Genomic DNA, 27220 nt, shown 5'->3' on the forward strand with positions numbered 1-27220 from the left:
ATAACATACCACACAAAACCATACCTTGTCATACTACACGCCTTTCATGAACAGTAACATACAGAGCTAATCATCACAATGATATTTACCTTTATAACTCTTCACCACCATCTCTGGGCTCCGAATCTTCACATTATCACACCTGTAATAACAGACACATTATCTTTGTATTAAAGAGCAATGACAGCTACAGGAACAAAGGATGAACATCACATAAGACCTGTATTTGAAATAGGATTCAGTATTAAGAGCAGCGCCTGCGGACTAGAGCTCAGTGTGAGTTACTGTTCATACACAACAGTCAAAGCTCGAACGAAATTTAAAAGTACCTTTAACATCTTGTGACAGGATCTGAGTGTTCTAAGGCAGTTAGCTCAGTGAGACGAGCGTGCTTCATGTGATGCTATGGAGTGCCTCTGGGTGGGTCTTCTAGGAGCGGTCGTTAGCTATGTTATGTTATGTTAATAACTATTTATAGAGCGCACGTACACCCATGGGTTTCTTGGCGCTATTGCAGAAAGACAGAAATACAATTCCTATGCGTAGGCCTGCTTGAATAGCCACGTTTTCAGGAGCTTTCTGAAGCCCAGGAGGTTGTCACAGCTCCTAAGTGGCAAAGGGAGAGAGTTCCAGAATGTGGCTGCCAGATAACAGAAGCAGCTGCCACCTTGCCTTTTCCTATTAAATGAGGGGATGGTGACTAGGCTAATATGGGCAGAGCGTAGGTTGCACTGAGGCTTATAGATGGTTATCGTTTTTCTTATAAATGTAGGGCCATTCCCATGCAGTGCTTTGAAAGCGGTGCAACCAGTCTTAAAGGCAATTCTTTAGGCCATCGGTAACCAATGTAATTTTTCCATGCCGGACCTTGCCGACTCCCATTTAGGTTGTTTCCAGATCAACCTGGCCGCTTGATTTTGGACCATCTGGAGTCGTTTTAGCAGTCCTGCTGACAAGCCGAGATATAGAGCATTTGACAAGTCCAATCAAGAGAGAACCAGGGCAATTACTACATGCACAAGTGCAGAATGGGTCAGCAGTTGTGCAATTTTCCAGATTTTTCTTAATTAGAAAAAGCTAGCGGATACCACGGCTCCTACCTGTCCTTTAAGTGACAGGTCGGCGCTGAGAATTACCCCCAAACTTTTAACCAAATGGGACGCCACAGGCAGGAAACCCATATCGGTCGGCCAAAAAGGTCTACCCCAGCTGAGCTCGCTCTTCCCGGGCAATACAAGTTCTGTCTTGCCCAGGTTAAGATTGAGATGGTTTAAGTCCATCCAGCACTTTATGTGTGACATTCTTGCCTGGAACTCAGCAACAGAGTCCGGGAGGTTCAAGGGGATTATCAGCTGCAAGTCGTCAGCGTAATTGAAGATGGTAATTTTACGGTTCCTTAAAGAATGTAGCAAAGGTCGAAGATACAGATTGAATAGGAGTGGTGAAAGTGATGAGCCCTGGGGCACCCCACAAGAAGAAGATATTGTTGGAGCTGTGAATGTTCCGAGTCTCACTGATTGCGCCCTGTTGGTGATGAAGGACGCAATCCATCTAAGAGCGGGACCCCTGAGGCCGGCCTGCTCAACATGGTTCAACAGTATGTTATAGTCGACCGTGTCGAACGCAGCCGACAAATCCAGGAGTACCAAGGCCTGATGGAGACCCTTATCCGCATTAACTCTTAGGGTGTCCTGGACTGCCAGAATCAAAGTTTCCGTAGAATGTGACGGGCGGAAACCGGCTTGATTCGGTTCTAAATAATCGGAGAGTTCAATAAAATTTGAGAGAAATCTAGACACATGGGCCTCGAGTAATTTGGAAAGGAAGGGGAGGAGGGAAATGGGCCTGTAATTTGCCGGGTCTGCAGGATCTGCGCCAGGTTCTTTTATAAGTGGGACAACCGTGGCATTTTTGAAGTTGCAGGGAACCTTGCCTTGTGAGAGCGATTCGTTCAGGAATGGGAGGATGCTCATGGGTAAAGCCGAGCAGATCTCTTTCAAAATGTGTGGTGGACAACTATCTTTGGGTGATCCGGAGTTGATTCGAGAGAGGAGCTCCGAGAGTGTTTTTTGGTCAATAAGGGGAAAAGCATCAAGAATATGAGGATTATTATAGATGTCATCCATTGGTTCCTGGCTAGATGGAATATGGATGCTCCTCTTTATAGCTGATACTTTGTCTATAAAGAACTCGTTAAGTGAGTTACAGAGCTCCTGAGTAGGGACCTGGGTGGGGGCTGTTCTCTCGCTATTGCATAAGTCGTTTACTATGTTAAAAATATCCTTTGATTTGTTTTGAGAGTTTAATATTTTTGTTGAGCTGTCAAACTCTTCTTTATCTTGCAAGGTGTATTTAGCTCTACATTTCCTTTCTTTCTGGCGTAATTCAAGTTTCAATTTTTTTAGGTCAGAAGTGAACCATTTATGAGTGTCCCTGTTGCGTGTGCGGGTAAATTTCACCAAGGGAGCGTGGGTATCGGTGGCCGCTGATAACCAATCTGTGATTTTTTCTTCCATGGTATCTACATCCTTACAGATTGTGGGTAGCGTAGATATCAAGGTGTCTATAAAGGCCGGGGTATTTATGGAATTCCATTTTCTGGTTACATCTCCCGCCAGAGGTGGAGGTTTAATGTAGCCCTTGATGGTAGTTGTAAACCTGATTAAGTGATGGTCAGACCAAATACAGGGCGTGATGGTAGGAGGCGAGAGTGAGAGATTAGAAGACCATATTTGGTCCAGATTGTGACCCTTTTCGTGAGTGACAGAGTGAATGTGCTGTGCCAAATTAGGATTCAAAAATATTTCCTGGAGTTCGGCTGCTTGGGGGCCACCTGCATCATTATCGAACCAATAGTTCAGATCCCCGATCAGGAGAGTTTTGGGAAAGTTCACCACAAGGGAGACCATCTGTTCTCCCAGAGAAATCGGGAAAGTGGCCATCACTTGAGGGGGATGGTAAATCAATACCAGTACTAGGGCACCGCTGTCCGTGTCGAGTTTAACAACTAGGTTATCAGCCTCCGTCAGGGCCAGAGGGGGGAGGGCCACAAACGTATGATTTTTGTGAATGATGGCTGCTACCCCACCGCCCATTTTACCTGAAGGGCGGTTAGTTACTATGTTATAATAATCTGAGGGGAGTGCTGCAAGGATGTCAGGCAATGAGTCCTCTGTTAGCCAGGTTTCAGTAATCAATAATATATCAGGTTTTTCAGTAGTGAGCAGTAAAAAACTATCAAGTTGGTGCTTTACCAAGGAGCGGGTATTAAGGTACCCGCTCCTAAGGTATACACAGCGGAGATCCATTAGGGATTTTGTGGAGGGGTAAGTAGTAGTGGATGAAACGCCACTAACTTCCGTGTATCGGTGAGATTGTGATGGCCGAGAGATGCCGTTAGTAAAAATGCGGCGGATTGCATTAGGGGTTAGGGAGGGGCCAAGATGGATAGGGGGTCTTAGTAAGGTCACTCTGGCGGAGTATGTCAAATTTTGGCCATAGTCCGTGGCCCCTGGCCCCGGCTGGGCGTGGACAGGCACAGACGGGCTTGCCTTGGGCGCGCCTTCGGTACCCTTTTGGCGCACCCGCTGCGTGCTTCTGCTGCGCGTAGGCGTCATGCTGTGATTTATAGGCCTATGTATAATTAACCACTAGAGCGCCACCCTGCCACTATGGCCGCTCTGAGGGTCTCAACCAGGAAGTGAATCTAAAATGCCTCCCTCCACACAAACAGCACGAGATTGCTGCGGTGGACCGGGGAAAGGGACAGGCGAGCAAAGGTGAGACAATACGATTTTTAGAATAACGATTTAAAATAACGCTTTTAAAATAAGCACATAGGTATCAACAATTCAGCAGAGCTAGCGCGAGGAGTTTGAACTTGCTGTCCTCGAGCGCGTCGGACCGAGTGAGCTTTTAATACCCTGCAGCTGGTTAACCACTAGAGCGCCACCCTGCCACTATGGCCGCTCTGAGGGGCTCAACCAGGAAGTGAATCTAAAATGCCTCCCTCCACACAAACAGCACGAGATTGCTGCGGTGGACCGGGGAAAGCGACAGGCGAGCAAAGGTGAGACAATACGATTTTTAGAATAACGATTTAAAATAGCTCAGTGAAAGGGGGGCAGATACAGCACCCACAACAGAACACTGCCACACCCAACCCCTGCCAGTGTAAACCTTGTCACCATCCTCTACAACCAAGATGTTGGGTTGCCTTAGTGGGATATATAAGGCATATTTGAACTCACAAACCTTAGTAGTGAAAGATTTGTTGCAAAACAAAGATTTCCCACATCTTACGGAACAGCAGGTTTTAGGCCTTAGGGGAAGGATCACAGAGGGAGAGATAAGGGAACAGGTCAGGAGGCTCAGTAAAGGTAAAGCAGCAGGGCCAGAGGGGATCACAGAGGGAGAGACAAGGGAACAGGTCAGGAGGCTCAGTAAAGGTAAAGCAGCAGAGCCAGACGGGATCCCATCGGAATTCTGTAAAAAATTGTTAAACACTTTGGTACCTTTCAGGGTATCTTATTTTAATGAGATCTCTCTGGAAAGCAATTAAATTCCACCTTCCTGGTATGAGGCAACTGTAGGTATGATCCTTAAGCTGGGTAAAGATGCTAGGTTAGTAGATTCCTAAACACCTATATCGTTGTAGAACTATGATTACAAAATTATCACAGGAATCTTGACTAAGAGGTTGTCAGATGTCCTTCAAACCATTTCGATCAAAAGGGGTTTGTGCCCAACAGGCAGCTGTATGAATGAGCCCATTGAATTAATCGATGCAAATGATATGGTCGAGGCCTTTAATCACCTGTTAACAAGAATTAATGCTGCTAAAGCATTTGATAGGGTTAATTGGGTTGGTCTTTGGGAGGTATTGTGATATTATGGTTTCAGCGGCAATGTTACTGGAGTTGTAAAAATGTAATATAAGGTGCAGGCAGCCAAGATTTTGGTTTATGGGGAACTTACAGCTTCTTTTCAGAAATCCAGGGGAACCAGGCAGGGGTGTCCTTTGTCGCCAATTCTGTTTCGTCTATATATTGAGCCCTTTTCCCAGATGGTAGGATTAGACCATTCTTCCCTTTGAAGCTGCAGGGTTACCACCCAGAATAGAACTGCATGCTGATGGCATAGTTCTGTATTCATCTAACCCAGAGATCTCTGTTCCACAGCTTGAGATGCATGCCGGAGATTGTGGGAGTCTGTCAGGATATCTAATCAATAAGGGGAAGACAGAGATTATGACATGGGCTAATGAGAAGGTAGGGCTTCAAACCAGAAACCAGATTAGGTATCTAAAGATCATGGTAACTAAGAGTTTGGAGGAAATACCGTATTTAACCCGAACTAAGGTATGCCATTGTTAATATGGAAAAAATCAATGCTGATATGAGAAATGATGTATTCATTTATGCAAATGAAATTGCGACCTTTTTAACAAATTTGCCCGTTGTGAACTCCACATCAACCAGACTTGCAAATACGCAGTCAGGCAAGAACTGAGACCTAGGCATGAGGTTATTGATTCACAGGTCACAGGTGGGGTGGCACGTAGCCGGCAGACAAATGCATGGACAGGAAACTGTAAATCAATCCCTCAGATAAGAGCAGCGACACTACAATGGTCAAGGGAGATTGGCCTCAGTAACGCATGCATGGCTGGAGGGGGTATGTGTGCTTCTAAAGCACCATAAAGTCAGATGCCACATTAGTTAGGAACATATGGCCAATCAGAACACAGCAATCACGTGCTCCTCCTGCCAGACATCTGGACACGTTACTCACTGGCCGCATTGTGTCCATGCAAGGTCGAGGCCCACCTGTATTATCCATTAAAACTAATTTATGACTCTAGAGGCAGCAACTTATATTCCTCACCATAGAAGGATTGCCAGAAACATTTTTCTGCCAATAATGAACTTTATATAAGACTGCTACAGATTGACTGAAATTTGACCCTGTGCCTGTAACAATTCTTCCGGCGGCTATGTTTAATCGAACTAACTGAACCTGTTTTGCTGAACGCCTCTTGTCTCCTATTTTTCAAAGATCTTTCACGTTCAAACAACACCATTATATAGATGCTTTCCTTCAAAGGTTGGAAAGTCTGCCGCTCTGAAACTATGGAGAGTGAACATCATTTAGATGCTGGTTCTTATTAAGGTGATCGTCTTGTTTAAAACGAAACCACTTCCTTTCCTCAAAAAGCTTTTGCAGAAATCGCAAGGGAGGTTCGGAAGCTTTATATGGGCATCCAAAGGAGCCAGGATCTCAGGAAACAAGATCTGGATGAGACTGAAGTGAGGGGGGCTGGCTCTGCCGGATTTTCACGTCTTTTGTTATGCTTTCCAGTTCAAGAATTCCCAGCTCTTGGCTGGAGAGCTAGATAATTCTTACATCGGTCAATTTTATAGAGCTATGTTGAAGCATTTAGGCCTGAATACGTTTTCTGTTTAAGTTTGGGGACCCAAATTTTTTAATCAAGTAAAGATGAAGTTACTATTAACAGCCCTGAGGGTGTGGGTCTTCTCTAGGAATATTCTCTGGATAGATTACTATGCGGACCTGGCACACATTTAGGGCTCTCCTGGAACCCCCGAGTAGCTTAAAGATTAACTTAGTTATCCTCTCCAGCATGGCAACTTTCCCAGCTGGGGAAGAGTTCAGGAAGGGTGATGCCCTCATCACATAACAAGAGATATCGGACCTGTTGAAGGGGGGCTTTCCAAATGTAATTACCTGCAGCTATGTTTTTGTTGGTCATCCCAAAAGTTGGTGGAGGTGAGCTGTTTGGTGCAGAAGGACTTCCTCAAGAGGGTGAGAACTAAGCAACAACCTAAGAAAGAGGTTTCCCATCAGTTTTCGATATTTATTTCCGCAGCCGATGATAAAATGGAAGTTCCATCCCTGCACTGGGAAAAGGATCTTCTGGAGCTGGCTACAGAGCAATTATGGCGAGTATATTTAAATCTGTTATACACTCTGGTCAAACCAGCACCACTTAAAAAGATTCCTTTGTTGACTCTCCATAAAGCTTTTTGGTCACCAGTGAAGTTAGCTAAGACTATATTGGAATCATCAAAATATAAGAAGTGCTGTGAGACAGAAACAGACGATATACGCATGGCATGTTTGTGGATTGCCCGTTACTGGACTTCTGCCGGGGATATGCAAGTCAGGTGTTTCAAGAAATTATTGGCTGCGAAATTAAGGTAAGCCCCCTGCCTTATCCTATTTGAAATGGACTTGTGCCCTTACGGGGACAAGTTAAACTCCGATCAGGCCTCGCTGATATTTTTCATGATATTTATAGCAAGAAAGGAAATCTGTAAGAAATGGATTACTCCCGACCCACCAAAGGTATCAGAAAGGCTCAGATCTGTAAGAAGTATCAGTAGACTAGACTTGGACCGCAAGTCAGCCTCAGAAGAGAAAAGATGCCGTCCCTTTGTGATATTTTGAAAAACTGGGGGGTGTGGCCCTGTGGACTGAAGTGGGATAGGGCCCAATATATGCTTAACAAAACAGAAGAACCCACACTTCACGTTATTTCAACAAGTATTATTCAAGTAGAGAAATGAACAAACATTGTCATGTTCATCTCGGCAATTATTTGCGCCTTTTAATCGTTTTTTAGAATGGACAATACTTTTTCTAGAAAGAGAAGAAGACGTTCTTCACAAACATAACCACATAATTTTGTTGTCTGAGTTGTGCAACAACATATGTATAAAAAGAGTGAAACATACAATTAATATGATTCATTTCATGGTACACCGTATTGCATTCAAAAATAGTGAAAGCAGGTGGAAAAAGAAAATTTTAAAGTGAGAAAAGATGTCAAAATTTTTAGCAGCTCTTCCCTAGGAGTGTACCTCGCTCTTTTTTTTTAGTGCTTTAGCAGTTTTTTGGGGTAACCCCTCTTATTCATTTCATCACAAAATGTGGCTGCATGTGTATCAAAATTAGTTGTTTCAGAGCAATTTCTTCTTATCCTCAGCATTTGGCCATAAGGTAGATTTTGTTTCAGACACTGGGGATGCGCACTGTTATAATGTAAAATAGTATTTTTGTCCGTCTCCTTTTTAAATAGAGAGGTTAAAAACCTATCTCCTTCGATGCCAACTTCCACATCCAAAAAGGTCATTTTCTTATTGCTCGAATCAATTGAAAATGTAATGTCTGGGTGTCGTGCATTCAACCAGCCATAGAAATTGTCGAGTTCTACCTGGCTCCCCTGCCACAGGAGCCAGATATCATCAATATACCGTGCCCACTGTTTTATGTTGTCACTGTAAGGGTTGTTCCTATAAATGAATTTTTCCTCGTACTGGGCCATGTACAACACCGCCATTTCTGGCGCATAAGGACAGCCCATGGCCGTGCCTTTGATCTGAATAAAAAACTCATTTTCAAATTTAAAGTAGTTGCTCCTCAAGGAGATTTCGGCCAATGATATAAAGAAAGTGGTGGGGACCCTATGGGGTCTCTCCCGCTGCTCAAGATAAAATTCCATAACTTCAAGGGATTCGTCTTGGGGGATCTGTGTATATAATGAATTGACATCCATTGTGGTCATCAATTCATTCTCTGCATCAACTGTCATGTCTTGTAATTTATTGATGAAATCAATCGTATCTCTCAGGTACGATTTAACCTGAGGTAAAAATGGTTTCAAAAAGAAATCAATATATTTGGAAATAGGTTCCAATGCTGAGTCGCATCCAGAGACAATTGGTCTCCCGGGAGGTGTCTGTTGGTTTTTGTGGATTTTTGGTAAAAAGTATAGAACGGGCGTTCTAGGTGATTTTTTATTTAGAAATTCGAACTCCTTAGGACCCAGAAATCCATCATCTAGTCCTTCTTTAGTTAATTTAGCAATCTTATTTTGAATTTCAAAAACTGGGTCTTCTTTTACAGGTCTGTACCATTCCCTGTTGTCAACATGTGCCCTGCCTTCAGACAAATACATTGGTCGAGGCCAAATTACCACCGCACCCCCCTTATCTGCCTGCTTGATTATGATTGAGGTATCTGCTTTGAGGTCTTGGATGGCCGTCAGTTGGTTCTTACTAATATTGTGATGAATGAAGCTTTTACTTTTTTCCAATTTTGTCAGTGACGACAATACCGCCTGTTCGAAGGCGTAAATTTGTTTAGGTATATTTGTTATTGGCAGAAATTTTGATTTGACCCTTAATCCAGTGGTTTCCCTATTTGGAGTGGGTTCAGCACCGGCAAAGAAGGTTTTCAACCTAATTTTTCGGCAAAACTCAATTGCCTCCAACTTGAGTTTAGTAAAGTCGGTTCTTCTACTGGGTACAAATTTTAAACCCAAACTTAAAATCATTTTTTCATCTGTGGTTAAAGTTTTTTCTGAAAGATTAACAATTGTGGAGGTGTCTAATTGTTGTAATATCTGTTTCTCGTGCGCATCTCCCATGGCTGTTTGAAGCGGACTGATTGTTGGCCGCCCTTCCCTAAAAAAGGCTGATTGAAACCCTTTTTGTTCTGTCCCCCTTGTCTGTCTTGTCTTGACTCAGGTGAAGACCCCGATGACGAGGTAGAAGAAAAGGTGGTAAACCTTGTTTTCGATCTTCCCTGGTAGGAGTTCAAGGCCCTTCTTGACTCGGCTGTTGTGTAGTAGTCCCCTTTAAGAACGGATACACTTGGTCAAGCTTAAATGACTTTGAATCTCTTTCAAATTGGGAGGTTTTGGTATTGATGGTAATATCTTTAAAAGTTTGTATTTCTTTTTCAATCTTCTCTAGTAAGGCTTTGGCCTCAGTCTCTGTCTTATTATCGGCAATGGCCTTTATTAAATCAGCAATCTCCTGTTCTTCCTGACTGCATAAACGTTGGGCCGTCTCTATTGTATGAACCATAAGGTCCCTGCTACATTTTGTGTTGATGTAGCTGAAACCTTTTTTATATTCTGTGTCTTAGACAAAAATCACAGGGATATTTTTAACTTGTAGACCCCACGGTATGGTGCCAGCCTGGAGGTGCTGCAGAAGGAAATACCCATGTAATTCGGTTCTTATATGTTTCTTTTGGAGGCGAGTTCATTTATCTGCCTCATTTTGATGTTTAGCAGTAGTGCTCAATGAGAGACCTGAGAAGGGGTTGGAAGCTATTAAATTTTTGATGTGGCTTTCTGTGAAGGACAACGTCTCATTCTCGGACATAATTTGACAGGAGATTCTTCTCCTGATTTCGAATTAATCAAATGATCCAGAGAGGGACCGTGGAGGTCACAGTCCAGACCCACTCGGGTAACAACCCGCTCTAAACTTTGAAAAACTGGGGGGTGTGGCCCTGTGGACTGAAGTGGGGTAGGGCCCAATATATGCTTAACAAAACAGAAGAACCCACACTTCACGTTATTTCAACAAGTATTATTCAAGTAGAGAAATGAACAAACATTGTCAAGTTCATCTCGGCAATTATTTGCGCCTTTTAATCGTTTTTTAGAATGGACAATACTTTTTCTAGAAAGAGAAGAAGACGTTCTTCACAAACATAACCACATAATTTTGTTGTCCGAGTTGTGCAACAACATATGTATAAAAAGAGTGAAACATACAATTAATACGATTCATTTCATGGTACACCGTATTGTATTCAAAAATAGTGAAAGCAGGTGGAAAAAGAAATTTTTAAAGTGAGAAAAGATGTCAAAATTATTTCAAACGAACATCAACACATAAGCACAATTTTTTCGAAATACTGAAATGTCATCAATCACTGTAGATCCTCAGTATAAAATCAATATCACCAATGTTTACAAAAGATAAGGTTTTATTAGGTCTCGTAGAGAGACCTATAGTGGTGAAACCACAAAGTTAAACCATCCGGATTGCAATTCGGTTTTTTAACAGTTCACGTGAAACCACGTGACCACAAGCACGAGCATTTCCCCACCTCAAAGCCATCAGCCTCCCTCCCACAGCTTCCCCCAGCTCCCTTCTCCTCCCCCCTAATTGCTTTTTAGGTCTCGTGACCTATCAATGCGCATGCGCATTGAGAGAAGCGAGACTATAGGGCTTTAAACAAAGCTTCCCTAACTGTGGCGATTTGGTGCTGTGCCCGTGGCTTTTAGGTCAATGCGCAAGCGCATTGACCTAAAATGCGCGTGCACAGCACCAAATCGCCAGCCATCTGTTCCCCAGCTTGGATCTCCTGGCTGCTCCTCCCCTAATTATCCGCACATCAAAGGCTGCTCCCGCCCCCTGCTTCACACTTCAAACGAATGCTACCGAGAGCATTTCCCGGCCGGCCGCTTTTAATTTCATTTCGCAAGCAGTTCCCCCTCCTCCCTCTCCTGACTTTCTCCTGCCTGCCACACCAATCCAAACTGAGGCGCTGCTGCTCCAGTCCCTGTATTACTCCCACTCATCTATGATTAGGAATAAAAGACTGTCGGTTAAAAACAGTTTCAAGATAAAAATGGTTTCCCATTACTTTTGCAGAATGTTCTGCATTTCCTTAACCGCCTCCAACTCTCCGACTTTCACATGCACATACCACTTTGCTGATACTGACCGAGACATGCGCTTTATAAACAGGAAATAGAATTCTACAGGAAACAATACTACCGAAGACCATTCGAGGGGGTGAGCTCAATGCCACCGAAGAGTACGTACAATTATTATACTTAAAGTTCAGTCAACTACCCTTGATGCACGGACAACCTTTGAAGAAAGTGAAAAGCATGTACCCTCACCCTCACTCGCCCTCAACCCCTCACCCTCACTCACCCTCAACCCCTCACTCACCCTCAACCCCTCACCCTCACTCACCCTCACCCTCACTCACCCTCAACGCCTCACCCTCACTCACCCTCAACCCCTCACCCTCACTCACCCTCAACCCCTCACCCTCACTCACCCTCAACCCCTCACCCTCACTCACCCTCACTCACCCTCACCCTCACTCACCCCCAACCCCTCACCCTCACTCACCCTCACTCACCCTCACCCACCCTCACCCCCTCACCCTCACTCACCCTCAACCCCTCACCCTCACTCACCCTCAACCCCTCACTCACCCTCAACCCCTCACCCTCACTCACCCTCACTCACCCTCACTCACCCTCAACCCCTCACCCTCACTCACCCTCACTCACCCTCAACCCCTCACCCTCACTCACCCTCACTCACCCTCACCCTCACTCACCCTCACCCACCCTCACTCACCCTCACTCACCCTCAACCCCTCACCCTCACTCACCCTCAACCCCTCACCCTCCCTCAACCCCTCACCCTCACTCACCCTCTACCCCTCACCCTCAACCCCTCACTCACCCTCACTCTCACTCACCCTCACTCACCCTCAACCCCTCACCCTCACTCACCCTCACCCTCAACTCCTCACCCTCACTCACCCTCAACCCCTCACCCTCACTCACCCTCACCCTCACTCACCCTCAACCCCTCACCCTCACTCACCCTCAACCCCTCACCCTCAACCCCTCACCCTCACTCACCCTCACCCTCACTCACCCTCACCCTCACTCACCCTCACTCACTCACCCTCACCCTCAACCCCTCACCCTCACTCACCCTCAACCCCTCACCCTCACTCACCCTCACCCTCACTCACCCTCAACCTCACTCACCCTCAACCCCTCACCCTCACCCTCACTCACCCTCAACCCCTCACCCTCAACCCCTCACTCACCCTCACTCTCACTCACCCTCACTCACCCTCAACCCCTCACTCACCCTCAACCCCTCACCCTCACCCTCACTCCCCCTCACTCACCCTCAACCCCTCACCCTCACTCACCCTCAACCCCTCACCCTCACTCACCCTCAACCCCTCACCCTCCCTCACTCACCCTCAACCCCTCACCCTCAACCCCTCACCCTCACTCACCCTCAACCCCTCACCCTCACTCACCCTCAACCCCTCACCCTCACTCACCCTCAACCCCTCACCCTCACTCAACCCCTCACCCTCAACCCCTCACTCACCCTCACTCACCCTCAACCCCTCACTCTCAACCCCTCACTCACCCTCACTCACCCTCACCCTCACCCACCCTCAACCCCTCACCCTCACTCACCCTCAACCCCTCACCCTCACTCACCCTCAACCCCTCACCCTCACACACCCTCAACCCCTCACCCTCACCCACCCTCACCCTCACTCACCCTCTCACCCTCAACCCCTCACTCACCCTCACCCTCACTCACCCTCAACCCCTCACCCTCACCCTCACTCACCCTCAACCCCTCACCCTCAACCCCTCACTCACCCTCACTCTCACTCATCCTCACTCACCCTCAACCCCTCACCCTCACTCACCCTCACCCACCCTCAACCCCTCACCCTAACTCACCCTCAACCCCTCACTCACCCTCACTCACCCTCACCCTCACTCACCCTCAACCCCTCACCCTCACTCACCCTCACTCACCCTCACCCTCACTCACACTCACCCTCACCCTCACTCACCCTCACCCACCCTCACCCTCACTCACCCTCAACCCCTCACCCTCACTCACCCTCAACCCCTCACCCTCACCCACCCTCAACCCCTCACCCTCACCCTCACTCACCCTCACCCTCACTCACCCTCAACCCCTCACCCTCACTCACCCTCCCTCAACCCCTCACTCACCCTCAACCCCTCACCCTCACTCACAACCCCTCACCCTCACCCTCACTCACCCTCAACCCCTCACCCTCAACCCCTCACTCACCCTCACTCACCCTCAACCCCTCAGCCTCACCCTCACTCACCCTCACCCTCACCCTCACTCACCCTCAACCCCTCACCCTCACTCACCCTCACCCTCACTCACCCTCAACCCCTCACCCTCACTCACCCTCACCCACCCTCACCCCCTCACCCTCAACCCCTCACCCTCAACCCCTCACCCTCAACCCCTCACCCTCACTCACCCTCACTCACCCTCACTCACCCTCAACCCCTCACCCTCACTCACCCTCACAACACATATTGTGTTACAATAGGTGTCACATTTGCGAAAGATAAAACTATTGGCATTGTAAATAACAAAGCTATTAATTCGCTATTTTCAAAACAAGCACATAAATAAAAAATGTGTCCTTTACAATACCAATAGCTCAAACTTTCCTAATGCGAGACCTATTGCATTGCTGTGCTTCTCTCCCCTGCTGCACTCTCCTGCTCTCTAGAGATGTGGCCTAACGACCAGAGCTGCCATCTAAGTCACGTAAATACAAAACATGTTGCATTCTAAATGCTATAGGTGTCACATTCGCGAAAGTTATAACTATTGGCATTGTAAATGACAAAGCCATCAATTTAGCAATTTTAAAAACCAACAAATAAATAAAATATGTCATTTACAAGACCAATAACTCCAACTTTTCTAATGCGAGACCTATTGCATTTCCAATGCTTGTTTTTGTTCACGGTCGCCAGGCCGTGAGCTGCTTCAAAGCGATCCGCTACGCCCCCTGCTGCAAGCTGGCCTCACTTCTCCCCCTAATTGCTTACCAGCCATGTCACACACCACCATTTGCTGTGCCTCGCATCGGAGCATCAGACCTTCTCTTTCCCCTCATTAACAGGCTTCCCCGCCCCTAAAAGCTTCCTTCAGCGATGTTCTTGTTAGTTTGTTTACTTGAGCCCATCAAGGCACGGATTTTGCATGTTTATCACTTTCTAGGCTCAGAGACGTGGGACCACTCTTTTGTTCTTGTTTTAAATAATCATCTATGTAAGAATCCTAAAAGAATAGATCGTCTCTCTTACGTTTCCCTGGCATGCGTTTTCCTTTCAGGTTGTTTTACGTGATTAGGTTTTATATTGCGTTTCATTTTATTGCCACTTTGATCCATCCTTACACTGTTCCATGCTTATAACTTCTGAAGCGCTTATATACGAAAGTCCTGTAATGCACAGAACTTTCAACAAGGGAAAAATACACAACAATGACTGACATGTATTTAACTGGCTCGTTCTTTCATCTATTCAGCTCTAGGTCTTTCCTTCATGTCCTTGCAGGCAGTAGGGTCCGTGACGCGCAGCTCCGCCACTGCAATGGTCACATCCAGCGCCCGGCTGTCCCCCCTCGTCACCTCATCCCGGGGCGAATATGAAACCAAGACCGGGCTGTAATTGCCTGCTAATAAAATGCGCAGCTCGCCCGTAAAAGCACTTTGCTATCCTCCCCGGGGCACCCAGTGCCTCATAAATATGTAATCACTATTCATTTTGGTGTTAGCAGGCGGCCAGGGAGCAGAGGGGGAGGGGGGGTCTCGAGATCAGGTAAAGCGTGAAGGGGGCGGGGCATAGGAATTTCCGCCTTTTAGGTCTCGCCTGTCGATGCGCATGCGCATCGAGCAAGCGAGACTATTGCGGCTTATCCACTCTTTATCTACACTGCAAGGAATCGTGGCGATTCCTTGCAGTGCCCGTGACTTTTAAGGTCAATGCGCATGCGCATTGAGCTTATGCGCATGCGCATTGACCTTAAAAGCGCGTGCGCGTGCACGTCCGTCGTTGTTTACCCGCTCCGCCCCCTCCCGCCGTGTCGCATTTCTCCTCCCCCTCCCCTCTCTTCCTTCCGTCTAACGCCGTCTAACTTCCTTCCGCGTAACACCGCCGCAACGGTCACATCCTGCCGTGTCGCACCTCTCCCCTCTCCGCCCCCTCCCCTGCCCGCCGTGTTACGGTGAAAGGCTTGTTTTTGGTTTGTATAATTTAACCCGCTCCGCCCCCTCCCCTTTCCTCCGTGTCGCATTTCTCCTCCCCCCTCCCCTCTCTTCCGTCCGTCCGTCTTGTTTTCTTTCTCTCCTGCCTCTCCTCGCCAATTTGGTTTGTATAATTTAACCCGCTCCGCCCCCTCCCCTTTCCTCCGTGTCGCATTTCTCCTCCCCCCTCCCCTCTCTTCCGTCCGTCCGTCCGTCTTGTTTTCTTTCTCTCCTGCCTCTCCTCGCCAATGTCTTTCTACTTGTTTCCTTTGCACCTGTCCATCCACCTCTCTTACTTCCACTGCTTGTTAAACCTTTCACCTCCCCTTCCTCTTCCTCCCCACTCCATACCAGCATAGCCGCAATAAACACGGACGCTGGACCCTGAATCATCGCTGACTCTGCCCCTCTCTGTTTACTTGGACCTCTTCTCCCTGCCCGAGTCTCCCTTCTGAGATGGAGCTCCTCTTTAGCATTGAAGTAACCCCCTCTTGCGTCGAGTTGCGCCACCCAGTACCCCCCAACGAACCTCCTCTCCCCAGGATTCAAAAAGTCGTAAAGTCTTCCACGCTCTGTGTTCTCCAGCCGGTTCTAAATCCTCAGGCATGTCCTCTTCCTCCACTCATTCGCAAGCCCCTGTCCAGCCTGTCATTAATTCAGGGCCCCCCTCCACCTCATTTTCGTGCTCCCACCCCTCTTCCACTCCTGGCATTCCACCTTATGTGCTGCTTGCCTCCCCAGGCAGCCCAAACCACGACGGCTCGCCTTCCTCTTTTCCTCCCACTCCCCTCCCCCATCCTTTCACCCTTTCTTTATCTTTATTAGCGAGCTCTTCATCGAGGTGGCTCACTGTACTTGACCCCACCCCTAATTTGGGCCCTAGCGGGTTGGCGTTACAGCCGCCAACTCTACTCCCTTTCTTCCTCCCCACCCTCCCTCCTCTCAGCCTTTCTTCTTTTCTTTATAATTTTTTCATCGCTAGCTCCTCCGTCGATGAGGTTTGCAGTGCTTGGCCCTGCCCATACTTTGGGGCAGAGCGGGGCAGCATTACAGCCGAGGCTGCTCTGTCCTCCCTTCTCTCCTCGTGCGGCCCCATACCAGAACACCCTGAGGCTGGAGGCACCTTCACCACTCTCCCGGCCGCAAGGACAGACACTGCCTTTTTCTCTGCCCGAAAGGGCCCAGCCACTCCCCGCCTCAAGACTCAAAACTGGAATCACAGAACGCGACCCGGCATCTAAGCGCCTCATTCCCCGAGGGGCCGCTCTCTTTCCATATGGGAGGCCCCTCTCACCCTTACCTGGTGGCTTCCTGCCGCTTTCACTTTCTACGGCAGGGAGAACTCCACCACCGCAGTGGCTACCCCCGCTGACGCCTTCCCTGCTGGGGGTGCCGGCCCCATGGCTTATTCCACTAGTAAGTCAACACGACCCGCCTCAAGGAGGCGGCGCAGCGCCTCACAAACCCTCTCATCCTCCATCACAGGTAAGCACAACTAAATTAATCTGCACAATATACGTTCGCTGTAGTCACCAACTCCTTACAATCATTCGCTAAACACGCAACATTTTTTGAAAAATTATGATAAATGCACCTCCCTGCCACCAAGTTCTTCAGAACCTAAAATGGTGGCAAGCAGTCTAAAATCTTAACCCTATATAGCCTGTAAGCGATTTGTGGGCTATACCTATGAAGCCCAAACAAAACACAAAATGGCAGTCCCATGGACTGAACCACCCTCCCGATCTGCTCAGGGGGCAGACCTCCCTCCTGTCGGCTTCCCCCCAAATCCCTATTGTTGTAATCTTTTGGAACTGTGCAGTTAGGCTATATTACTTTGCTTCATTTTTTCGAGCCGTACATTTTGTAACCACTGCTTAGACGACTGTGCCTATTGTTTGATATTATTTTGTGGATAGTTATAATGCTGTAAATCAACACTTCAAAGGTCATTTAGATTTCTCTTTATTGTGAACTCAGCTATCAACAGGCAGAGCTTTACTCCGCTGAATTTGTGTTGTGAGTTCCTCATTTAGAGGTGGGGGAACCATGAGGCTTTGAAATGGCATGGCCACTGCTTGCTCCGCCAACAGGAAATCTTTACCTAGCTGTCCGTCAGCCACCCTTGCAAGTGCCTGCTTCCACTGATTCTCCCTACTCAGGCCTTGGAATCCACCAAGATCTAAACGACCTCCTATGTTTTTCTGTTTGACTTTTTCAGAAGTGGGGTTTAACTCGTAATGCCCTTCTCGTGCCTGTTGACTGTTTTTTTACGTGAATGACTTATGTATGTAAAAAATAATTAAGATAACAGTATAATGTTTCATCTTGTCATTCACAAAGATTCAAAAGGTAAGCACCTGCACATGAAGATCTGACACTGAATTTAAATAGCAGTTTTTAGACTGCTGAATCTATATATGGCACCTTTAGTGCAAAAGTGGCACACTGAAGATTGCTCTAAAGTGAATTCCATTGCTCTTCTTTGAAAAGACCCTGTTAATCAACTAAGGAGAATTTAGTTTGAAGGACACTCACTCCCTTATCCTGTAGAGGCCTGCGGTCTATTGGCCCCGCCAGTACTCCCCATGCAAAATGTGCTCTTGGCCTGGCTCTCATAAGGTCAGAAGAGGTCAAGGATGCGCTCTGTCCCCTGTGGTAAAAGATTGAAGCGCAGTGCCAAAAGATAAGTAAACGACAAATTAAACTGTATGTATACATATGTGTGTGCATATATGTATGTATGTATATATGTCAGAAAAGGTCCCCACAAGTATTTTTGGAAACACAAAAGACTCGCACTCCAGGGTCCGTATATATATATATATATATATATATATATATATATATATATATATATATATATATATATATATATATATATATATATATATATATATATATATATATATATATATATATATATATATATTTATTTTTTCTTTACTGACAAAACAAAAGGTTATAGGAACGTTAGACTAATTAGACTTTTAAACTAAAAAACAACATAAACCATAAACAATTCTAAAAGCACTAACTCGAATGCTGCGAGACCTATTGCATTTCCAATGCTTGTTTCCTTTGTGGTACATTATAACTGGTGGTTTCCACCTTCAAATCTCGGGCACTTGGCAGTGAGTGGTGTCGGCGAGGTCCAGCTGCCAAAGGGCCACTTGCCATCATTTCCATGTACGACACCTTCTAGCCGGACAGGGCCTTTTAGCCTTCAAGGAGCTTTAAAAGCTGCAATATTTTTTTATTATTTGCAGTTTTATATAGCGCCAACTCGACAAGAAGCGCTTTATATGAGCATCAGTTAAGTTACAAAATGACACATTTTTTTTAAAATTTTGGTAGGTGCGGAGATATTGCGATTTGCCCAAAATCACAGGATTTTAAACCGACGCCGAGACTCGAACTTGGTTACCTAGCTCAGAAGTCGGCAGCTCTGGCCGTGACGCCACATCCTCTCTTGAGCTCAGGTTTGCGATGCTAAAGAAACGAAAGTACATGTCCTAGGCTACAATGTAACGTGTTGATGGCTGAAAGAATGGGGGCAGGGGCTCGCATGACATGAAGCCACATGCTGGAGTTATTCCGTTCAGAGCATTTCAGGTGTGCGCAACACTGCCCACTTTCCGACTCCTGCCGTGCTGGATGTTCTCAGCCGGCTCCTGGCTCAAAGGTGATTTATGGGCAGAGCGGACACTAAGCCTTTCATCTCTGACCTTTGCCCCCCCCCCCCACCCCTCCTCCTTCGGTCCGGAGGCCCTGCACGTGTGCTGCACAGCTGAGCAGTCGGTGTAACCTGCACGGGCAGGCCTGCAAAGCCAAACGGTGCCACTGAAAGGCGCCCCCTCGACGTGCCCTGGTAGAGAGGCCTTTCTGACCGAAGCAACCGCCCGCCTCCCTCAAGAGCCCCCCACAATGCTAGACAACCCTGCAGAACACAAGTCTACGACGGAGATTTTAGGAGCAGAGGGCAGGGGTGAACACACATGGGAGTAGCGAAGCATTGGCCCGCACAGCTGCAGGCTCAGGGGGGCTGACAAAACGAACATCTGGGAAGCACAAAACACCCTTTGATAGGCCCGCGCTGCCTGAAGGAAATGTACTGCTATAACGACCCGGGTGAGATATATATATAGATATATATATTTGGTGTTCGAGGGGGCTGTATACACACACAGACAGTTGCCTGTTTGGATCCTGGCCCCCCTCATAGAGATGTGAACACATGTCTTTTCAGGCCTGGAGGGACCGTGGTTGCGAGGTCCTCACAGACCTTTTCCCGAATGAGACCTTCATAGCAAATGAACAGGCAAGCAAGAGTTTTGCTCTTTGGCAGGGTCATTATCTGCACTACAGGGGAATTCAGGAAGTAGTCAAGGTGACCTAGCAGCAATATCCGGACATCGGCCAACCAACACATACCTAGATATTCTGCTTACATGCGGATCCGGCTGCAGGATGATATCTTTCCTATATAAAGCCATGAAGCAGGACTCTACTGCCCTGTCGCCACCGCCAAGGGCTGCCTGGGAGAGGGACCTCAATACACAACTAGGCGAGAGGGCTTGGGCGACTATTAATTATCTCACACATACAGTCTCCTGTAATGCTAGGTTAAAACCGATTCACTACAATTTCTTACACCGCACTTACCTCACACTTCCAGTAAGTGTTTTGCATTGTTTCACGCGCAGACATGGATTAAGGTAGCTTTTTTGAGGACGCAAGCGCACTAGACTTGAATTGGTGCGGACTAGTGTTACCATGTGGGCGTGGTTATACCGTTAAAGACGGATTCCAGGAAGGGCCATGGTTGCTTGCTCATGGATACGGACACAGCAGGCAGGTCACAGTGCTTTGCTGATCACGGGTAAGAAATATCAGGAAATTAATGTAGTGACCTATGGGTTTAGAATGTTAATTTGCAGACAATGTTTGCTATACGCTCATGTGTACTCGACTTGTAATGTGATTTAGGAAATATGCCTCCTCAGTGCAATTATTGGCACTAGATTAGGATACAGTTGTTTATAATATAAACAATCTGGACCATACGTCTCTGTAAATTCTATAACCATGAAGGCAGGTAATGTTTATAATGTGTCCAATGTTCCTGTAAGTGTTGTTATATTTTCGACAGGCTGCCTCCATAGTGGGAATAAGGATACACAAACTGTGCTTATTTGTTGAGGAACACTCTCATATCGAACCGTGCATATTTTTTGTACTTTGACGCCGTGCCTTCATTACGTGAATGATGACAAATGGCTCTGTTTGTACAGGTATGCCCACCTGATATACTACTTTACAGTACGTGTATAACACCTATTGGGTTTAGAGTGGTTGGAATGTCCAATGTCGTTCATAGTATAGTCATGTATAAAATTCATATTGCTTCATAACCCAAAAGAATCTAAAAGTTACCAGCGAAAATTATCCTTACCCTTCCTTGATCTTATTATCAAATACGATAATGTGAAACTGATTATCACCTTATACAGAAAGGAAATACTTTGCTCAAATACCACACAAACCCTGATAAAAGGCTACCATGAGGGTAGTTTAACAGGCCTCAACTCAGTTGCATAAACATTTTTCAGTTTTACATTATGTCTTCTTGGTTATAAATAAGGTAACAAAAATGCTTTTAACACTTTTTTTATTATAACTTTATGGCATGCCTCACAGCAGCCAAGCTGCTCTTGAACATAGCTTACATACATTGCCAAAGCCAATAGCTCTGGCAAAAACGTACCATTGCCATTATAAATTACAGTCACTTTTATTTAAGTATTCATTATTTAAAAAAATTAAAAGCCATTGTTATTTGTAATATCAATACACCTAAGTCACGTAAATACAAAACATGTGGCATTACAAATGCTAAAAGTGTCACATTTGCTAAAGTTAAAAGTATTGGCATTGTAAATCACAAAACATAAATATAAAATGTCATTTACAAAACCAATAGCTCCAACTTTCCTACTGCGAGACCTATTGGCAACGCCAGTGCTTGGTCCCCTTTGTCAACAGCGTTTTCAAAAATATAGGATTTAATCCTTTTTGCCGACGCGTTTCGAGTGTGGGTTTCCTGTACCCAGACTCTCATCAGGGCCAAATCAATCGTTTTTCCAATCCTTATCCTAATAATAAAAAAACAAATTGTACACACTTATTAGGACAGCTTTCCTTAACCTTCTCAGTTTCTTCATTGTCTACATAGTTTGCATCAAGGTGCCTTACCTCGAAGTTGTGGAGGTAAAGGTCACACTTGGAGCTTGTGAATGAAGCTGTGTGCACACTTCTAAAATAAAGATTGTTGTGTATTTGTTAGGTACGAAGATCCAACATCCATTTCCTATTTTTTAGAAAAAGGAAAGAAAGCCAGGGCAGGGCATTCCTACCTGGCACGCAGTGTCTCAAAAATTCAGTTGTGTGAGCTATTTTCTCTCATCGTTTTTTTAAAAGAGACGGGACCACTTGTAATTCCAGTTTCCTTCTGTGAAAAGAGTAACCGACAGTGGCGTGTTATGTCTATCTCTACATTTAGGTTCGTATCCATTGTACTCCTAGGTGAACCGCTAAACCACTCACCGCGAGTTTCCTCACGTTGATCGCGGTGTCTCGCACCAGCCTTGTCTAGCGGTGACCGTTCACTGACTGCGAATCTGTAACATGAAAGAACCCATTAGGGACGCTGTGTTTAGAGCAAGGACCGCGATCGTGTTAAAGCAAGCTGAGGATCCACGCTTACCTATTTCTTTCGCTTGCTTTCCTCTCAATACTCTCCGTGTTCAGAATCACCAGTGTTGGTGAAACAGGCAACGCCTGTTCGTTTCTTTAAACTTTCTTGACCAATCAAATATGGGCATTGCGGTGAAGCCCCGGAATTGCATTCTGGGAATTGTAGTGAATTGAACGAATCACATTGCATTTTTATTAGAGTCTGTTCAATTCACTCATTGAGTTGAGTCCTTTGTTAATGCTGTCGAACCTCATCGTACTTAATAATGAGGTTCAACAGCATTAACAAAGGACTCAACTCAATGAGTGTATTGAACAGACTCTAATAAAAATTCAATGTGATTCGTTCAATTCACTACAATTCCCAGAATGCAATTCCGGGGCTTCACCGCAATGCCCATATTTGATTGGTCAAGAAAGTTTAAAGAAACGAACAGGCGTTGCCTGTTTGACCAACACTGGTGATTCTGAACACGGAGAGTATTGAGAGAAAAGCAAGCGAAAGAAATAGGTAAGCGTGGATCCTCAGCTTGCTTTAACACGATCGCGGTCCTTGCTCTAAACACAGCGTCCCTAATGGGTTCTTTCATGTTACAGATTTGCAGTCAGTGAACGGTCACCGCTAGACAAGGCTGGTGCGAGACACCGCGATCAACGTGAGGAAACTCGCGGTGAGTGGTTTAGCGGTTCACCTAGGAGTACAATGGATACGAACCTAAATGTAGAGATAGACATAACACGCCACTGTCGGTTACTCTTTTCACAGAAGGAAACTGGAATTACAAGTGGTCCCGTCTCTTTTAAAAAAACGATGAGAGAAAATAGCTCACACAACTGAATTTTTGAGACACTGCGTGCCAGGTAGGAATGCCCTGCCCTGGCTTTCTTTCCTTTTTCTAAAAAATAGGAAATGGATGTTGGATCTTCGTAACTAACAAATACACAACAATCTTTATTTTAGAAGCGTGCACACAGCTTCATTCACAAGCTCCAAGTGTGACCTTTACCTCCACAACTTCGAGGTAAGGCACATTGATGCAAACTATGTAGACAATGAAGAAACTGAGAAGGTTAAGGAAAGCTGTCCTAATAAGTGTGTACAATTTGTTTTTTTATTATTAGGATAAGGATTGGAAAAACGATTGATTTGGCCCTGATGAGAGTCTGGGTACAGGAAACCCACACTCGAAACGCGTCGGCAAAAAGGATTAAATCCTATATTTTTGAAAACGCTGTTGACAAAGGGGACTAAAACCTTATCTTTTGTAAACATTGGTGATATTGATTTTATACTGAGGATCTACAGTGATTGATGACATTTCAGTATTTCGAAAAAATTGTGCTTATGTGTTGATGTTCATTTGAAATAATTTTGACATCTTTTCTCACTTTAAAAATTTCTTTTTCCACCTGCTTTCACTATTTTTGAATACAATACGGTGTACCATGAAATGAATCGTATTAATTGTACGTTTCACTCTTTTTATACATATGTTGTTGCACAACTCAGACAACAAAATTATGTGGTTATGTTTGTGAAGAACGTCTTCTTCTCTTTCTAGAAAAAGTATTGTCCATTCTAAAAAACGATTAAAAGGCGCAAATAATTGCCGAGATGAACATGACAATGTTTGTTCATTTCTCTACTTGAATAATACTTGTTGAAATAACGTGAAGTGTGGGTCCCTTTGTGATATGGCAAAGAAAATCATAACATCCTATGATTACACCTCTGTCTTGCAGAGAAATGGGCAGTTCTCCATCCTACAAAAGGGCAAAACTATAAGAAATATTCAGCATGCATGTACGCTGGACACTCCGGGTGGAGGCGTCTTGGCTCATAGCTCACTAAGCTGGATGGTGATATAAGGAAAAAAATGTAAGAAATTCTCCTACAACCTTGGATGGATTATGATACAATCACTGCAACTGTAATCACCACCATCAGTGCTCTAGAACTTTTAATGGTATGCCCAGATGTGGGTCCCTTGCTCACTTTGCCAATGAATTCAAGCTAGCCTTGTTGATGAAGGATGCTTGTTTTCGGTTCAGGGAAGAGCTGGCTTAGCAATTTGGGCTGGACTGTTCCCATGAGGCACAAGGTCAAGACTGATTTGCATAAAGCTGGGTCTGAACTGAGGTGGCGAAGTGAGCTAAAGAATGATGATGGATTCATCCCAGATCTTTGACTGGGGGTGAGTGTCTGAAATATTTCGGCGCTTCGTCCATCATATCCTTGTGTTTGCTCCATTTATAAGCACTATATACACAGCCCAAATGGGGGAGTGGTCAGATATCCCCCTAGCCAAATGATGCATCTCTCAGAATCGCGAGAAGTTGTGGGCCAAAGGGAGTAGGAGGTCAATACAGGAGAGACACCCATGAGCCTCTGAGTGAAATGTAAAATTCAGAGTGATGGGATTGTATGTGTGTCATACATCTACCATGCCCATTGATGTAAAGAAGTCCATCAAATGTGTGCGGGAGGGGGTCACGTGTCGTGGGGGTTGACGGTCAACTGAATCAGGCATGGTCATATTAAAGTCATCACCTATTAGAAGTTCACCCAAGTCCGGAAGAGTGATGCTGCATGAGGCCAGAGGGTTATACACTGATAGGACATTTATCCGTTCCCCCTCCCACATCCCAGAGGGTTGTATATCTACATAGGGGGCTGTAGGGGGACAACCCAACAAACTGCACTCCCGGCCTCTCCCATAACTGCTACCAAAGAGCACAACTAAATTCCACAGTAGTGCAAAACATTTAAATAGAATTTTCGTCTATCATCCCATTGCATCTATATATTTCACCCATCTTCATAGGTTCGCTGCCACCCATATCTCAGTAGTCTGGGGTCTGTGCTTCAATCCTGGCCTGTGCCATACACAGTTCCATGTTGCCGTGTGAGCTGTCTCTTAGTGCGAAAATAGCCCAAAACAGCTCTTTGCGTTCTGTTCATGGATCGTGTTCAGGATGATCCCTTGTTTGCTCCTGATTTGTTTTCCCGGGTCTGTTGCCGGTGTCCTGATGAATCTCCTGAATGGCATGGTCGTCATCCAGGCCGGTTCCTAGTACCCTGCTTGCTGACAGTTCTCCAACCATCCAACCACTCCCAGGCGTCTTCTGGGGATGTGAAAAACTATGTTTTTCCCTCTGCATCCATTCTTAATTTAGCAGGAAAGAGCATTACACACATAATTGCGTTGCCCCTCAACGTTTTTTGCGCTTCGAGAAAGCTGCTGCGTTGTATCTGAACTTTGAGCGTAAAGTCCTGAAAACATTTTATTTGCGCATTCTCACAAGTCACTGGGGGTGCACTGCGGGCAGTTTGTAATATCACCTTCCGGTCTCTGAAGTAAAAATTAAGGCTATGATACGTCATGAGGCTGCAACCCCCCCCCCCCCGGATTCGGTGGGACCGTTGCACCAGAAGGTATTTAGACAGGCCTCGAGGCTGTAGCTCCTTGGCCACCAGATTTTAAAGAGGTCTACTGCAGGGCCCCCTGCGTGCGCCGGAAACCCCAGTATGCGTATGTTGTTGTGTCGCAATCTATGTTCAAAGTCCTCCAGTCAAGCCTCCATTGGGGCATTAGCCTTCCATAGATCGTGAACTTGGCTTTTGAGGGTCTTAGTGTCTAGGCCGAGAGAGGTGGTAGTGTCTTCTATTTCCTTTACTTGTGAGCTCATGTTCCGCAGATCCGCCCTCATTAGGGATACCTCATTCGTGACCAAGTCCATAAGCATTTCCAGCGAGGACTTTATCCCCTGGATCGCCGCCATGATATCTTGCAGCATCAAGCCGTCCTCCCCTGATGGAGGTGGCCCCACAAGCGGCGTCTGGTCTCGGGCCTCTTGGCAAAATTGCTGGGAGCTCCTCTCCGAGGCACTGGACCTAGCCTGTACCCACTGGTCGGTCATAGATAGGAGGTCTTTTCCTCCATTCTTCCCCCAGCAGGCAGCAGAAAGCCCATTAGACCACTACAGATTATATTTGGAGGGGGGAGGGCCCCCCCTCTGGCAATGGGTAAAGCACCCCCTACCCACAGGCCAAAAAGTCTTTCTACTGCCGTGGGGACATATTGGTGGTTTTTACCCACTAGACACCCAGTGGCAGCGGGCACGGAGCAGGGTAGTAAAAAAAAAAAATGTAATCTACCTTCTTTCCACCACGTCTCTTCACGTTGTCCCTCCTCGTCATTACTCTTCTCCGGCCAGAAGCAGGAAGCACTCAGGCTCCCCTGAGCCAATCACAACGCTGCAGTGAAGAGTTGTGATTAGTCTGAGTTCCATGGTTCGGCGCTGAGCCAGGGACTGGGTGCGTGGGCATCTTTTCGACCCAGGCTGTAATGCAGCCTGCGTGGAGAACATGCAAAGTGCACTTGATGGTTTGGCATGCCGGAGACAGCAGGTCAAACTTTCATGAGCACGGATAACAGGTCATATCACTCGCCGCGGGTGCCTGGTATCCCCCTGGCCCCGCCTCCCAGACGCCAGGACACAAAATAAAACTATAATAAACCACGGTTTATTATAATTTTATTTTCTTTTGTTTACCTGCTGGGAGGGGGGAGGGGACACCGCTGTAGACACCAGGGATGATTTTTGGGGGGAGAAATGGGTGGGATCGGCCGACCTAGGCATTGGGCCTAACCCAACCCCTCAAATGAACCGCAGCAATCTTTCTGTCCAACCCAGGGGGCAGATGAGAGTTCTTTAAGCCAATCTGCTTCATTGGGAGGGGCAGAAAGCCCACTAGACA

General features: G+C 46.2%; 1 protein-coding gene across 1 annotated transcript in view; it reads right to left on the bottom strand.

Annotated features, from left to right (window-relative positions):
* The window catches only part of LOC144752391 (E3 ubiquitin-protein ligase TRIM39-like), a 215574-nt gene that overhangs the window by 60900 nt on the left and 127454 nt on the right, over nucleotides 1-27220 (bottom strand). The window contains exon 6 of the mRNA XM_078640325.1: nucleotides 90-142. Coding sequence (XP_078496451.1) covers nucleotides 90-142 — 53 coding nt within the window. The remainder of the gene's footprint in view (nucleotides 1-89; nucleotides 143-27220) is intronic.

Source organism: Lissotriton helveticus, chromosome 5_1, assembly GCF_964261635.1.
Source record: "Lissotriton helveticus chromosome 5_1, aLisHel1.1, whole genome shotgun sequence".
Taxonomy (NCBI): domain Eukaryota; kingdom Metazoa; phylum Chordata; class Amphibia; order Caudata; family Salamandridae; genus Lissotriton; species Lissotriton helveticus.